This window comes from Heterodontus francisci, chromosome 24, assembly GCF_036365525.1.
Source record: "Heterodontus francisci isolate sHetFra1 chromosome 24, sHetFra1.hap1, whole genome shotgun sequence".
NCBI classification, from domain to species: Eukaryota; Metazoa; Chordata; class Chondrichthyes; order Heterodontiformes; family Heterodontidae; genus Heterodontus; species Heterodontus francisci.
The window spans coordinates 68660496-68678322 of record NC_090394.1 but is presented as its reverse complement, the minus strand read 5'-3'; the positions used below and the strand labels follow the sequence as shown (position 1 = coordinate 68678322).

At 39.0% G+C, this 17827-nt stretch overlaps 1 protein-coding gene across 7 annotated transcripts in view; it reads right to left on the bottom strand.

Moving 5' to 3' along the window:
* cacna1ha (calcium channel, voltage-dependent, T type, alpha 1H subunit a) overlaps positions 1–17827 on the bottom strand; it is a 538349-nt gene that overhangs the window by 36123 nt on the left and 484399 nt on the right. For all 7 annotated transcript variants that reach the window (XM_068056489.1, XM_068056490.1, XM_068056488.1 and 4 more), the window contains 3 exons: positions 17571–17680; positions 8863–8996; positions 2914–2984 (listed from right to left, as the gene is read on the bottom strand). In XM_068056489.1, the coding sequence (XP_067912590.1) occupies positions 2914–2984; positions 8863–8996; positions 17571–17680 (315 nt within the window). The remainder of the gene's footprint in view (positions 1–2913; positions 2985–8862; positions 8997–17570; positions 17681–17827) is intronic.

The following is a 17827-nucleotide window of genomic DNA, read 5'->3' as shown; positions in this document are numbered from 1 at the left end:
GACTCCTGAGGCCCTGCATCTGTGCCCAGCTGAGCAGGGCTGGGTCTGTCCTCCCTCCTTCGAGGGCGACTGCCCACAGCTGCCTCTGGCACCTCCTCCTGCATACTAGTGCCGTGCTCATCATCCGGTGCCACCCTATCTAACTGCACACGATGATCCACTAGGTGACTGTTTCTGTGCTGGTGGAGGAAACACTTCCCCCTCTAACCTTTTCTATATGCTGCTCAGTGCTCTCCTTCCACACAAGAAATACTTTAAAAATCCATGTTGAAGCTTGTTTGATTGTGATGTTATTGTGTTCTAAGTAAAGTATTTTTCAGCAAAGTATGTATTATAGTGTTTATGGAAGTCAATAAATGATAAGCCCCAGTGTGTATCAATCACTTCTATAACACTGATATCTTCAGTCACTCAATTGGTCACATAATTACTTTGCAACACATAGGGTCACTTAATTCAGTGGTCTTGTTATTTGTGCTAGATGTTAATTTAGTTGAACAGAATATTTTATTACATCTTTCAATTAGGCAGCCTTCCAATAAAACGTACTAGATGGGTTTACACACAAGTCTCTGTTCAAGTACATTATTTATAAAGGTGAGGCAGTTTGGCATTAACATTTATCAGTGAAGGCAAATCAATAAAGACTTAACAACAGACCACTGAGTTTTTTCTTAAAAGACATCAAATAATCCAAAAGAGAAAATAATGATTGTTCTGAAAGCTGTTTCATTTCTGTGCAAAATAACTTACAATTGCAAAAATCCTGCTGTTAAATCAATTTAGCTTGAAGTATTTGAAAAGTACACAGCTGGTAAACTGAATTGAAAACAATTACTTTATAATTTCTGTGCTGCAAATCATGGTCTCACTGGACCTCATGGAATTAGAACCAAGAACCATTGTTTCTGAAAGTTCATTACAGATATACATAATTTGTTCTGTAATCTCTCTGAATAAGGACTGTAAGGATATGCTGGAATTTCATGTTTATATATTTTTTTTCATTTAACCTGTGATGCAAAATATTCTCATTATATCCACACCCAGTGTCAGCATCAAACCCTCTCTAGTCAGTTATAGTGCCAACAGATGCAGTGTAAAGCTTCCTTCACTTCGCCCCAATGCCTGAAGATCATCCTCCTGTTTCTTTTACATTCTCAAAATGTGTGCATTACTGGCAAAATTGGCATTTCTTGCCCAATGATAGCTGCCTTTGAAAAGACCTTCTTGAAATACTGCAGTCCACATGGTAAAGGTGCTCCAAAAATGCTGTTTGGTAAGGAGTTCGAGGATTTTGACTTAGTAGCAACGAATGAATGGCAATATATGTCTAAGCCAGGATGGTGCGTGACTTAGAGGTGATGGTGTTCTCATGCACCTGCTGCCCTTGTCCTTCTAGGTGGTGGAGGTCGGGGGTTTGGAGATGCTGCCAAAGAAGCCTTTTTTGCATTGCTGCTGTGCATCCTGTAGATGATACTGATGGTGGAGAAAGTGGCTAGGGTGTCAAACAGAGACTATCTTGTACTGTATGATGTCGATCATTTTGAGTGTTGTTGGACCTGCACTTATGCGGGTAAGTGGAGAATATTTCACAATATGCCTGACGTGCTTTGGGGCGTCAGTAGGTGAGCTACTCCCAGCAGAGTACCCAGCCTCTGACCTGCTCTGCTAGCCAGGAGATTTATGTGGCTGGCCCAGTTATGTTTCTGGTCAATGGTGGGCCTCCAAGATATTGATGGTAGAGGACTCGGTGATGGTAATGTCATTGAATGTCCAAGGGCAGGTGATCCTACTCTCTTTTGTTGGAGATGGTTATTGACTGACATTTGTGTAGCACGAAGGTAACTTGCCACTTATCAGCCCAAGCCTGGATGTTACCTAAGCCTTGCTGCATGCAGGCATGGACTGCTTCATTACCTCCTTGAAAGTTTTCTGATCAAACCAACTTATAATGAATTTCAGGCATTTAGTTTTGTGGGCTGACATTTACCAGGAAGTGAGTTGAGAGAGTAGGAGGTCTATCTCACAGAAGAAATTAGTTTGGAGAAGATGGGTTCATTTAGGGCCCCTAACGCCAGCAGAAAGAGTAGACTTTCAATCCATCAGTCTGGGCACAATTTAAACCAATGTCCCAGATGAGAAAGAACAGTACAAAAAGTGGCTGTACCATTCAGACCCATGGGAAGTCCTTCTCTGAAAGAGTTCTGTTCCCAATGAAAAAAGTTTTCTGGCCAATTTGACCTCTGAAAAAGTTTTAGGCTTTCTAATAATCTAAGCAAAATGTAAAAACTGTGGGAGAAATGCAGTTTTAAAAGTTCTGCCCCAGTTCATCCTTCCTCTGCAACCTGATATTAATTACTTCTGCATCACCTGCCAACACTTCAGCCAGGCATGAAAACAATGCAATGAACTCTAAGTATGCCTACCAAGGAAGATTTTTTCACACAGTACATCTCATGCTAATCTACACTATTATCAGTGTCTGTAGCTCAACTGGCTTTGCTGTATTTATAGAAAGAGAGATTAACCCTGGTTATTTTCCCTTAACATCAATATCTTGTTTAACCTTCAATGCTTCACAATCCACGCATATAATCTAAAAATCACACTTTATGTTGTTATTGTTCAGCACAAATCTGCATTTTCCCTCAAAAAGTGATAATTACACATCTCTCAACTGATATTTCTGGCCAAAACCTAAATGACTTTCAAACTGTCACCTGACAAGAACAATGTTGCAAAATTATTGAAGAGAAGCTCACAATTTATGTTCTTATTGCACAAAATTCTATTTTGGCTCAGAAAACTGCAATTTTTATGGATGCTAAACTCGAGGGCAGAGAAAGTGATAGCAACATAACAGTTTCAAATCACTTTTAGAGACTTTTAAATCACATTACTATAACATACCTGTGGCAAAGCTTGCACAACTGTATCAAGTAAAGCCCTCATTCCAGTAGCCATCTTGAGCAGTTTCAGCACTAGGGATGCAGGAATTAACAAGATATACTTAATGCAAGTAATTATTGTAAATCCAGTATTGCACTGAGCATATAATATATATATAAATGTATTATGTGTTAACATGACTTGGATATATTATTTAAAAATACCAATGTGACAATAGGGTAAATTTTTGTCTTTACTGCCTGGATGGAAAGTATTTCCTAGGCGAAACCCTGAGATGAAAATTAGAAAGGATGGACACAGGTCCGTTATAGAGCTCACCTGACTTTCGTTCCATTTAAACTTGTTGGGTTCCAATATGTGCATAGAAGCCTCCACGCCTACTGTTTCTCTCTGCCAGGATAATATTTTCTACCCAGGCTGTACTGATAAAAATCGACCCTAATGCTTTAAACACATTCTCTCTTTCTCCTTTTTGAAATTTAAACTAGTCAGTGTTGGGATGTTGGTACAAAGTAAGCACAATTCTCCTGGCATACTGAGAAGTACTATCCGTATCAAGAACTTCCAGATAAGGTACACATTTCTCATATGCAAGATAAATCTCTCACCAGTCCAAAAAATGGCTCACCATTAGAACACCACGACAGCTGCACCAAAGTGACACTTTAATTCCCACACCTATCCTTGTAGCCTTATTGAATAGGACTATCAATTTAGTACCAGCAGTGCCAAATTAAATGCAGCATCTTATGTATCTAATAGGAAGTGGGTTGATACTACTCAAACTCAATTTAATTAGTCATTTCAAAGGCTGAAGAAAAGATTTGCATTAGTCTGAGATTGATTTAATCATAAAGGTTAAGGAGCACTTCATTTTAATTAACAGTGCATTGTTCAAAATTTAATTACTTTTACAGTAAATGAATAAGTACTTTTCCATCGGACCTTTACTCATCCATAGAATTCCTCACTGTCGAGATGCAGATGGTCCAAACGTGAAAGGGATTGTATGACTTTTATACCCAGAATAAATGAAACATGACAGGTGGTTGAGCCCATGACACTGGTAACGGTAAGCAAGGGGTTTCTCTCTCAGCTCCCTCTATTGTCTTCATGCTACTTCTTTGTCTGATTCTCTTCTCTTCAGCTTTTGTCTATTTCTTTTCTCCTCTTGTCATTTATGTGTTTATCTTATTTTGAACTGCTCTGTCTGTAGCCTTCTGTGTTTTTCACTGTCTATTTCATTGAATCCTTTTGGGTTAGAGGTGGTGTGTTGGGGATAGGAGCTGCTGTGGGTGGAGGTCACATTTGCTGTGTGGCGAATGCAGGAAAAATGTGGGTTGACGTTTCCACAAGTCCATTCCTATCCTCTTCCCTTCCTCTTGAATGTACAGGGAGTGCGAAAAGGTAGGGGAGCAATTTCCCACTCTGATTGCCCTCTCACTGACATTCCAATATGAGATTTTCCTCTGATCTAACTCCTCGTGGCATTTACTGCTATCCTCCACTTGCTGATCCGTTGCTACTATTTACTGTTGCCTGGTATTCCCTCTCCTCTCATATACCATTCTTTTGCTGCGCACCTCTCCCCATCAGAATGGAGTAGGGCTGGGAGGGAATGGAGCAGAGGCAGGAGCAAGTGAGGGAGAGTTGGAAAGAAGGCCTGCATGGCCGATGCATTTTAAATATTGGAACAGGGCTGAGCTGGAATTGGGAACTAAATGGTTCAGGCAAAGCTGGACACTGCCTAAACAGGCCAAATTGTTTAAATTTTGGAGTGGGCCACAGAGCTGAGAGTGTTACTGACTCTATTACTCTATATATCCATGACAGCCATGAATGGGCCCGAAATGGCTCAGGTAGTTTCAATTTTGTACTGGGACTGGAGAGAGCGGGGTGCAAAATAGAACAGGCAAGAAAGCATTTGATTTCTTTTGGTGTCCTGATGTGCTTGCAAGAGCACCACCTTGTTTCAGGAGGCCTGCAATTACAGCTTAACAAGCAAATATTGACATAAGTTTCCCATTACAAATGTTGACACAAAAAACATGACTTAAGAGTCACGAGACAGGAAGCAAAATGTTGCATAAGAGTCTGAATGGGTTAATTTTGAGAGAGTGTAAAGAATACCTCCTACCATGATGATATAAGAGATCATGTGAGAGAGAGTTGAAGCTGGATGCAGTGTGGCTTTAGAGGAGTCACTCAGACTAGTATGGAGATGTACATAGTTATACAATAATAAATATTAATTTCCTAACTATTCTAAGCTACAGAATCACTCTATGCTAGACTAAAAAAGGTGGCAGCGACACCAAATAAACATACAATATGGTGATCAATGGTGAGATCGAGACCAACAGGGTTTCTTAACATGTTACACTCAAGAGAAAATGAAAGGATTTAAAACGGGCTGACCTGAAAAAAGTACCAAAACTGCAGGACTCAAAGAGGTTGTAAAAAAGCTCCAGACAGAGAATTAGGGAGTTGCTGGTAGAAATCCGGTCCTGTGAGCACAGACTTTGAGTCAGAGAACCAAGCAAAGTTCGAGGATCTGGTGAGAAACCCCGAAAGAGGCTAAAAAAATCCGTCCCATATTGGTACCAGGCAGGCAGCACCGGGAAAGTCTTTGTTGAGGGCTGTTCCGAGGTCAGCGTCTTTATAGGTGGCGCCGGAGCGATGAAACAAGCAAGCAAAGAGGCTGCAAATACTCAATTCTCTATGAGAAGGGAGTTAAAGGACTGTGTTTTTTTAACTGTCTACTATTTGGTATCAGGTCAGCAACAGAAATACTCCACAGAACCACGGTGAATATTCTACAGGGCCTTGAAGGTATAATATGCCCAACGGACGACATCTTAGTTTATGGAGAGTCCATTGGAGAACATAACCTAAGGGTTAGAGGGGTTTTGAATCATCTGCAGGACAAAGACCTAACGCTCAATGAGAAGTGTGAGTTTCAAAAACATCCATTTGTTTTTTTGGACGCATTTTCAGCAGTAGCGCCATAATGGCAAACACACAAAAGACAAGAGCCAATAGCGAATTTCCACTTCCTACCTCTGTCCATGATCTTCAACAGTTTCTTGGCATGGTCAGTTGGTAAAATTCCTACCTAATTTAGCACAAGTCACACAACCTTTACGACAACTGTTAAGGAAAGCTCAAGTATGGTGCTGGGATGTACATCAATAACAAACATTTCAAAGGATCAAGGAGATGCTGATTTCTCAGAAGTCTTAGCTCATTATAACCCTTCACTTCCAACAATTGCGGCTCACGCCTCGTTTACAGGGATAGGGACAGTCCTTTTCCTAGAACAGCCAGATGGAAGTCGAAGACCTGTCTAATATGCGTCATTAGCATTGTCCGACACTGAGATGAGATACGCTGTGATAAAGAAAGAAGCTCTCGCAGTCACCTGGGCTTGTGAGAAGTTTTCAGACTATATTATAGGGTTAATGGATGTTTCTAAGAGACAGACCACAAAACCCTAGTTTCTTTACTTGATGAAAAGGAATTCACTAAGATGCCTCCGCGGATCCAGAGATTCCAGTTGAGGCTAATGAGGTTCACATACGAAACAGTATACGTACAGTGCAAGCAACAAAGGACAGCAGATGCATTGTCCAGAGCTATGGTTGACCATCCGACTCAAAAGGATGTTAACTTTGTTAAAGAAATTGAGTCATATTTGCAAGTCACTGCATCACAATGGCCGACAAGTTCAAGTAAACTCCAACAAATTCAACAGGTGCAAATGCAGGATGAAGAATGTATCTATGTCTGCCAATATTGCAAGCAAGGTTGGCCACAACAGAGTCCTAGTGGTAAGAGGATGAAAATCTTCTTCGAACACAGAAGACACTTTACTATATTGGATGATTTGCTGGTACATGACGAGAGGTTGGTGATTCCAGAGTCACTACGGGTAGATAACTTGAAGAAAATATACCAGGGTCATATGGGCATAACTAAATGTAGAGCACGGGCTCAGGCATCTGTGTGGTGGCCAAGAGTATCAAAAGGATACAGAAGAAATGGTTTCAAATTGTCACGTATGTGCAATTCACAAACAGGATCAGGGAGAGCCTCTTATCTCGACCAAATTCCCAACCAGACCATGGGAATGTTTGGCAATGGGTCTATTCATCTTTGATGGAAAATATTATATAATTGTTGTAGATTATTTTTCAAGATGGATCGAGGTTAAACGTATGTTCACAACAACAACTGAAGCAGTCACTCGAGTGTTACAAGAAATTTTCACAACACAATGTATACCTGATCAGATACTGTCCAATAATGGGCCACAATTTGAAAACGATTACTTCAAAATCTTTGCGGAAATCAGTGGATTTGTGCATATAACAAATTCCTCTAGGTATCCACAATCTAATGGAGAAGCTGAGCGAGCAGTAAGAACTATTAAAACACTGCTAAAGAAAAATCAAGACTTCCAAACAGCACTTCTGAGCTACAGAACTACTCCATTGTTATGTGGATTAGCACCACCCGAAATTTTAATGGGAAGAAAAGTTGGACGCAGCTTCCAATTTTACCTAAGAACTTACTTCCAGGGATACAAATCCAGAATTATCAAAGAGTTCAAGACAGAGAAAAGTCTTATCGTAAGAAACAAGCCCATAATTATAACAGGAAATACCATACCAGGAACCTACCAAAATTGTCAGATGGGCCAAAGGGTTGGTTATGAGGCCAAAACTGAGAATGAGTAATTTTCCAGAGGGAGGAGAATCTTATTTACTGAGAACTTCAGAAGGTACTATACGAAGAAACAGAATTAATCTTATTCCTTTACATCAAAGATGTCAATTGGTAATACATTTGGATGAATCAGATGTTGAACCTGAATTTCAGAAAGGTAGGGATACTACAAACTTCAATGAAGGCTGTCCAAGTCAAGAAACAAGAGTTCATAGAAAGACTACCAATTTTCCATATCTGACAACAGCGAGATCAGGGAGAGTTGTGAAGCCACCTGACAGATTGAATCTATGAAGTCAGAGACTTGCGGGGAGATGGGGTACAACGTAAATGAAAAGTGAATGTATGTAAATATATATTGGGATAAAGACTTGGGGGGGAGATGTAATATATGGGTCTGAAAGGGTTAATCTTGAGAGAATGTAAGGAATATCTCCTACCATGATGATACAAGAGATCATGTGAGAGAGACTTGAAGCTGGATGCAGTGTGGCTTTGGAGGAGTCACTCAGACTAGTATGGAGATGTACATAGTTATACAATAATAAATATTAATGTTCCAACTACTCTAGACCACAGAATCTCCCTAAGCTAGACTAACAAAGGTGGCAGCATACCAAACAAACATACAACACAAGGGTAATGTGCATGTCATACACAAGGCTTTCAATGCATTATAGGTTCCATTGTATTACTGAGTTTATTTTCTCTGTGAAAAATTGAAAAATAAACTATGCACGCCTACAGCTGAAATAAAACTGTATCAACCACCTGGTGCAATCCCATTAATTTTGCACCTCTCGCTTTGTCACTTAAAGTGAATTGGTCAAAGGAGTGCTTTGCCAACTGGCACTGGCACAGACAGCAAATGCCAACATAATTCAGAACTAAAACCTGATGGAAACCGTTTTCAATTGGAACCATATGAATTACAGCAAATAACAGCACCAGGGAGTGATGCCGGGACTGCCGTCTAATCCTGATGCTCAGAAATATCATTGGCGCTTCTTCATCAGGTTATTCACAACAACTCCCAGGCACCCATTATTCTTTATGCAGTGCGTTATTGCTGATATGTTGGGTGACCCGTAAAGTATAAATAGAAAAGAGATACACGAAAACATTTAATTACAAAAGCTCTTAAACTTTGCCATAGCTTTTTAAAAAATCTAGCAAAATCAAGAGAATTTTAAAAGTTATGCTAATAAGGGATAATACTACCTCTTGCAATTCGTAGCACTCTCATGATGCGAATGATAGTAGGATTAATAGGGAGTGAGGCATTAATTTCAATTTCTTCCAAGGTTATTCCCATTATTGAGAGAAGCACAATAGCCAGATCCAGTTGGTTCCACCTGAAAAAGTGTAATCGTAATTGCATTTGTATATTCCAAGAACACTGTAATCTGTGAGTGATATTCAACATACATTGCAAGAGTCATGGGCAATTTTATCATGGGAGAGATCACCTGCAAGTGATTTAATGTGTTTCAACTGAATTTATGCCATGGATTTCAAAACAATTAAAACATCTTCTTGTCACAAGCTTTTCCATGGACACAGTACCTCTTTTAAGCCTTTCACCAACCAGAAATATATTTAGACTTCAACAGAATACTCACCAGATGGTATCTGTTTGCTAACTTTATTTTTTAGACTGAGAACTAACATCTGGCTGTTCGAAACTCAGTAAATGAAATCCACATCGATCAGATACAACACACCAGGGTTGGTTTTTTTCCCAAAATGACTGTAATTAACCGGGGGAGAATATTAACATTCAAAGCACAAGCATGATTTCATTCCATGCTGTGGACTTCAGCATTATCATGAGCATCGAGGGAAAGGAATGATTTGAAAATTTAAAGGGATTTGCAGATAGCTGGCCTGATCAATTCTTTTGTCAAACAGTTTGCAGTTTCTATGCTTTGGGTTTGGAATAGAGAATTGGATGTAAATGCAAAACACTATTTTTGCTTCTAACAATATGTTACGACAACTATGGGTGCTAATTCACAAGTCTTTAGAGGCTAAATGCCTGCTGCCAGTGTAATATATGTAATATAGTGTAATGCAGTTTTTATGGCACATTAAAATTAGGCCCATGCAAAGTAGTACCCACTCCTTTTTATGTGTCCCTAACCAGCACTGGAAATTTCACATGAAATATCCACCAATGGAGAGTCTGTCCCTCGTAAAATCAAAGTTAGTAAAGCAAACTTGAAAGACCAACTTATCAAACATAATTAAGCAAAATAAAACAGGTCCAATAATATGTCGCATTTATACACTTGTGAACATCACAAGAGCATATCACATCCTAAACTTCTATTTCTTAAACCAAACTAAAGGGAGTTGTATATTTTAATAATCAGTGTCACGACCCGGTGAGAAAGGTGTCTAGGGGTCCCTCTCAGCCTTCCCCTGGTCTTACCGTAATAGGGTTTAATTTTAAACACTGTTTTTTTTAAGCTCTCTTTGCTGAATCCTTGTTCACTGCTTTCCAATTATAAGGCAAAGAAACCAGCATAAACAGGCTCTCAGGTTTAAAGAAGAAAAGTTAAAATTTATCAAACATAAACTCTAATTCAGTTAACGCCTACGGATACACGACGCACCCACGCTGGCATGCATGCACGACACACGCATGCAAATACGGACAGAAAAGAGAAGAAAAATAAAGTGGAAAAGCTTGAGGCAATATCTGAAGAGTTGTTATTACTGTTCTCCGAGCTCACTGTAGAGTCCTTGATTGTAGGTAGATCTTGCTTTCCATTGGAGCCCAGTATTCTTCTTGGACCTTGTTCGCTGTAGCAGACTTTTCTCTCTTGGGGTTCATGTGTCTTCAGTGGATTCAAGGCTTGTGAGAAAGAGATGGGAGCAGACAGGAGAGATCTTTTCAGTGCAGCAGCAAACAGACAATCTCCCTTCAAACTCTCTGTGGCCAGTTCAAAAGAAAACCCTGGTACAGCCAGTTTGTCATGTGACCAGTTGGTCTAACCAGTCGTGGCCCTTGTGGATTGTGTCCTCCTTTGCAGGCCCTGGAATGTGCTTTCTCACCTTCGATGTCTGTTAGTATGTAAATGTTTTTTTCCAGCCATGGTTGATCTGTTTAACAAGTCATTTCCTCGCTCCAGAAAGAGTTAAAAATTAATGGTCATTGCAAAATTGACGTGCATCATTATTGGCAGGTGGGGGCCTAGCATGTTATCAGTTTTAATCACATTTTTTAAACCAAAGGTACATCTGCAATGTTCACTTTTGACATATTTCAGCAGAAAATTGCAATTGTAAAGGCTTCAGTGAGACCACACCTGGAGTACTGTGTACAGTTTTGGTCTCTGCACCTAATGAAGGATATGCCTGCCTTAGAGGGGTTGCAACAAAGGTTCACTAGATTGATTCATGGGATGAGAAGGTTGTCCTATGAGAAGAGATTGAGTTGAATGGGCCTATACTGTCTGGAGTTTAGAAGAATGAGCCTTGATCTCATTGAAACATATAATGTTCTGAGAGGGCTTGACAGTTTAGATGTTGAGAGGCTGTTTCCCCTGACTAGAACTCGGGGGCAGAGTCTCAGGATAAGAGGTTGGCCATTTAGGACTGAGATGAGGAGACATTTCTTCACTCAGAAGGTTATAACCCTTTGGAATTCTCTACCCTAGAGGGCTAAAAGGCTTCCTGCTGTACCGTCATGACTCTATGGCTATGGATGCTCAGTCATTTTGGTATTTTCAATTCTGAGATTGATAGATTTTTGGACACTAAGGGAATCAAGGGATATTGGTGGGAAAGTGGAATTCATGTCACTGATTAGCATGATCTTATTAAATGGTGGAGCAGGCTTAAGGGGCCATATAGCCTACTCGTGCTCATACATATTTTTAATGTTCTCATATAAAATCCATTTTAACAGAAATGTTTGTTTTGAAGCTAAGAACACCAATTGTCATATTTCTACACTAAATGTTTGCTCAGATGAGATATCTGGAGACCCGATTCCAGAATTGTGGTTCTCACACTGTTACAGGAGGAACATATCGATAAAATCTATTTCTTTAGAACACAGTTTCTACATATCAGACAAATGAACTTTTAGTGAATTTAATAATAGTAGCTAGCTCTGTCAATTGAAATAAATAACATGAGCTTTCAAAATCCTGAGATTCTCTTCTCTCGTTGATACAAGTTATCAGGCAAGCCAAGAATGAGGAAAATTAATTTTGCCACATGAACATTGATTTTAAACTGTTGTTGGTGAAGAAAGAACTTTAAAAAAACAATTGGAGATTTTGGCTGGAGAAAGACATTAGCACATCAACAGACAGTATTTCAAAGGACAAAGGGGTTATTCCCTGCTCTAATTTAATCCACAATGGACTTTTGATTACCAGACATTGAAGCATTCCAGGTTAACTCCTGAGATGCCAAATATACAAACAGACGAGGTCAGACCAGTTTAGTCACATGACTGGCTGACTGTTGGAGTTTTTTGAATTTGAACTGGTCACAGGATTAAAACTCAGAAAGCTGTTGGCTCCTGGACTGGAAAAGGCCACTCCTCTGTCTGCTCTCATCTTGTTCTCACCAGCTTCAGAAACCAGTGAAGACACGTAAACTCAAAGAGAGAAAAGTCTCCTATGTGAACAAGGTTTGAGAAGAATACTGGGCCCCAATGAAAAGTGAGAGCTGTCTACAATCAAAGACTCTACGGTGAGCTGGAAACTCAGAAAGGGTAACAAAAAACCCCCTTCAGAGCCTGCTTCAAACCTCTCTACTTTATTTTTCTTCTGCTCTTTTCTGTCCCTATTTGCATGTATGTATCGCGTGTGCATGCTAGCGTGGGTGCATCATATATCTGTAGGCGTTAACCAAATTTGAGTTTAAGTTTTAATAAATTTCCCTTTTCTTCTTTAAACCTAAGAAACCCTGGTGTGCTCATTTATCTGCCTTATAATTGGAAAGTGGTGAACAAGGATTCACCAAGGAGGGAGCTCAAAACACAGTGTGTTTAAAATTAAACCCTATTACAATAAGACAAGGTGAAGACAGTAAAAGACTCCTAGACACCTTTCTCACCTGGTCCTAACAACGTAAATTTACAGCATATTTATCCATTAAACAAAAGGGACTACAGTTCTCACAGATAAGCTGTCTACCTATCTTGTGTTAAAGCAATTTACTTTTGGTTGGGATCATGCTCGTCAAATAGCCCTTTGCTTTTACTACTCTTTTTCCCTAAATCTTCTAGTACTTAAATTCTTGTATATTGGGATATCAGCACAGGATTGCATATACTGTACAGCAGGCTAGGTAAATGTTTCATAATATAAAAGTTTAGAGTTGCACTATCAAAAATTAACAGGGAATAGGCTATATCATAATCCTTTACATCTTATACACCTTCGTGTATTAATTCATCATATAGGGTATTACAGTGGAGTATGCATGTGTGAAGGACTTGAAGAACTATTCTGTGATATAATAAATACCACGATGAGCTTTCTGCTGAACTCCTATGTAACGCTAAGTAGGAAAAAAACTTGAGGCTTGACATAAACAATACTGTAACGGTTCTAGATGTTTTTGAAATAACTAGCCCGCTTTTGCTGTGAGCATTACATTTAATTATAATGGCCATAATTCTCAAATAAATATTTGTGATGCTTTAAGTTGCTCCATGCTACTGACTAGTAGGTTGCAGCCCGTCTCCCCCCAAATGAGTTCCTGATTTCATGCAGGCCATAGGTTGATAAGTGCTTCCCAAATAGAGACTTTTTTTTTTAAAGAATAGGACCAAGTATCTTTGACTGGGATTGAAGCCCCAACTGGGGGACCTAAGCTGTGATAAAAGGAACAAATTAAAAATACTTTTTAATAAAGTTGCAATTGTGAATCATCGATACCATTCCAGTACTCTTCTTACTACAGGTGTGGAAAAGATGAAGCCTTTTAATTATTTCTTCATTGGGTTAAGAAACATATTTTCTTCAATTTAATGCCTCCTGCAAATCAGGAAAAATGAGCCCTAAACGGTCACTAAATGGCAACTAACAACTTCAGACTCTCTGGTAAATACTTTTGCTGTACCCTTTCTACTAAAAATTTCCATCATCATAACTTGCAATATTAAATATTATTTAATTATAATAAACCATTTGCTCAGTCTTGCACTTAGGCATGATTCTGAATTTATGGAGCTAAGATCACGTTCGTTAGTAACTTGTTAGAAAGTGGATTCTGCACTCAAGATTATATTATATATGAAATAAATATATGCATTTATTTTTAATATTGGTTTTATACTCCTTTTACCTAATGATGATTTTATTTACACCATAAAGGACAGAATGCTCTATGGAACTATTACATGCTGCTGGAAGGAAACCAATATCAGTACAATGTTAACAAAGGGAACAAAACTGCTCAAAGCTGTTTTCTGAAAGCATCAATCTTGGCAGCACAGCACATGAAACTTGTTCAGGTTTCTGGTTGTATTTTCAACAAATCCTAGGTCGCTATTACGTTGTGTAGAACACTTCATTAAAAATTATTTTCACATGATTTCAAGTGATATTTCAATACTTTGACATTTAGGTATTTGATTTGTGTAGTGTAACAATTTTAAGATCAATTCTTGTTTGGTTTAATCAATGGTGTACAATAAGAAAAGAAACTTGAGCATTTTCTCTTCAGATGATGGTGACCTGGGAGTTGTAGAATGTATTTCTAAAAAGACTCACAGAGATTGGTCCACAGTGATAGGATGAAGAAAAAAATAAATTATTGGTTAAGTTACCCTGGAATAGTTCATGTGGAGCTGGTTGTCAAGTGCCAGCTATGCACAGTCTCGTTAAATGTATTCTGCATGGCACAGGAAGTTAATAAGAGGAAAAGGAAACAAATATAAGATTATCCTCTCCCAAAAATACCATGGTTTGCCTTCATCTATTTGTTGCAATGGGATGGTGCCTTTTTCTTTTAGAGGCACTTTCTTTGTTGACTTCTGCGCTTTCACAAGCTGCTATGAATATTTCATTGAGTTAATGCTCAGTGTGTCTACAGGTCAAGATCTTATTTTTAAGATTATCTCAGTAAAGAGATCCCTTATGAAATTGAGGGTTCTATTTGGAGTTAGTTATTGTGCCAAAAAGAAACCTTCCCTTCTAAGATTCTGACCAGAAAGGATGCAACAATATTGAATACTACTGTAGCTCTCCTTTCTATGTTACACCGAATTTTGCTGGAGCAGAGCATCTTACAGCATACAGCATTACTTAGACATTTTTCTGCACCCTTCAGCTCACAAACTTTTGCGCAGTAACTTGGTGAAAGTGCGAATTGCTAATGGTGTGGCAAGGGCAATGGGGCATCCAGGACCTTAGTGAACAATGACACCAATAGTGTATCTCCTTAACCAATGAGGTTTAAGAACTGAGAAAGAAACAGAAGAACGATAGAGAAGGTGAGTGAATTAGAGTGGATGAATTAGAGTCAAATCAAGTACAGAAAGGGATATAACGAGAGGGCAAGAAAGATTGTATTAAGAGAGAGAGGAAAAAAAAAGAAAAAATTTTAATTCCTCAGAACAATTTACCACCTGAAGGAATGAGATTTCACAGTTTAAATTGTTCCCTTTCTGAGCAAGAGAGGTCGAGTGGCTCTGCATTAAGTTACATCATTCAAAGGATACTTAGGCTCTTAATTACAAGAATTAACTTTTAGCAGCAGGTTTAATGGGAAATTAATGTACAAATCCACCAAGTTTTAGAAATAATGGGAAGGCTAAGGGCAAGATACTGTTCTTGAAAGCAAAGGCGGAATGCCATAAATCGACCAGCAAGTTCTGGAATTTCATAATTTATGGCGTGTAACTTAATCCTTAGAACTTGCTGGTCAATTTATGGATTAATAATAATGTGTATTATAAACACATGTTATTTTTCCAGTAAGAGTTGGTCCATCATCTTTGTTTCTTTCGGCAGCGTAAAGACCTCACTATATCATGAAAGGATCTCTATCATATCTCATTGACGGCACAAACTGCCATTGCAATGATTTCCCTACGGTTGACCAAAAGAAATGTCTCATTCCTGTAAATTAAAGGGTTGACTTTGATTTCGTCAGCCCACAGAAGCTTTTGCAGACTTCATCATTGTGCATGGGCAATCCTTAATTTAACTTTCTGGAAAGGCCATTTTGAGTGCCACACAACCACCTAAACAACCTCCATTCAGTACTACGACACTGTGTTTCTGCTGATAGTCACATTGGCTTCTAATTGATTTCTGTTGCAAGATTTGCACGTGACTTCCCAAGTCTCTAGGTTGACACAGATTTCTGGGTAGTGGTGTTCTAGTAATTACCTACCTGTGATACACAGCTAATTGCCTACCAATTATTTATTATTCATCCAGTTTGTGTGGTGTGTGTAACACCAGCAATGTAATATCAATATCAATACCCGCAAACTAGCCAACTTTCCCTTCAAACAAGCTCCTGTTATATTTTAATATTAACTCTACTCATTCTATGCTCCAATTTCCCTTTCCAACCTATTTTTAATTCAGTTTGCTATCCTTTTCCAAATTCCGTACCTCTTTAGATTTTAGATTTAGATATACAGCACTCAAACAGGCCCTTTGACCCACCGAGTCTGTGCCGACCATCAACCACCCATTTTATACTAATCCTGCACTAATCCCATATTCCTACCACATCCTCACCTGTCCCTATATTCCCCTACCACCTACCTATACTAGGGGCAATTTATAATGGCCAATTCACCTATCAACCTGCAAGTCTTTTGGCTGTGGGAGGAAACCGGAGCACCCGGAGGAAACCCACGCAGACACAGGGAGAACTTGCAAACTCCACACAGGCAGTACCCAGATTTGATCCCAGGTCCCTGGAGCTGTGAGACTGCGGTGCTAACCACTGCGCCACTGTGCCTGTCTCTAAAATGTTCCTATGCAGTATCTTGTCAAAGGTTTTCCTAAAGTCCATGAACACTACATCCACTGCATTTCCCCCATTTACCATGTCTGTTACCTCCCCAAAGAACCCTATGAGGTCTGTCAAGCATGATCGTCTCTTTTGAAAGCCGAGCTGGCTATTCTAACTATTCTCTCCTTTTCTAGTAATTTATATTTGATAAAAGTACCTGAAATTTTCCTGGCATAGATGTTGATCAAACTGGCCTGTAATAGCTCTGCTTTCTTTTTTAAACTTCAGTATTACATGCAATCTCTAGTCCTCTGGCACATATACACACTCAACAGAGCCTTAAAATACAAGTTGCAGGGCTCCTTCAGGATCCCAGGATGTATCCCCTCAGGCCCTGGTGTGTTTTCTTCCTTTAGCCTAAATAATTTAACTAAAACTTTCTTTTGTCCATCATAATATCACTTCGCTCGCTCTCAACCACTTCAGGATTCATCTCCTCTTCAATACCATTCTCTTTAGTGAACACTGATGTAAAATATTTACATAATACCCCTCTCCCTATTTTCACAAATTGACAATCCTCTCCTCCTCTTATTTTAACTATTCTCTTTTTACTAACATACTTGTAAAATACCTATTACTTTTGATAATTTTTGAAATTCTTTCCTTATATTCCCTCTTAGCTTTCAACATTTCTGTTCCTCCTAAATATATTATACACTGAGATTTTCATTTTCCATTCTCATCCAATTTGCAGACAGCTTTTTGTTCAGTCTTGATGCAGAGATTATGTAACATAATTTAAAAGGGAATTGAATAAGTATTTGGAAAGCAAGCATATGGGAATAGGAGCAGAGAGACAAGACGGCTGATTGTTCTAGTTAAGCAGCCAGCGCTGGCACAAGTGTGATGAGCTGAATGGCGTCTTTTCGTGATGCTATTTCTATAATTCACCATCAGTGAGGGAAAAAAATTTGCCTTACCTGTCTTTAAAGAATCTCCTGAAGCCAAATGCAATGAGTTTAAGAATAGATTCGAAGACAAAGACAATGGTGAAGACGTAGTTACAATACTTCAGAGCCTCTTCAAGGGACTGGGGGAGAGCAAGGTAAGGAAATGGCATTGTTAAAATACTAAAGGATTATTGTTTTTAATGGGAGATGATATATTAACATTAACCAATAAGGAACAAACACATAGCGCCAACCACAAAACATGTCCCACAAATGACAATGACTCA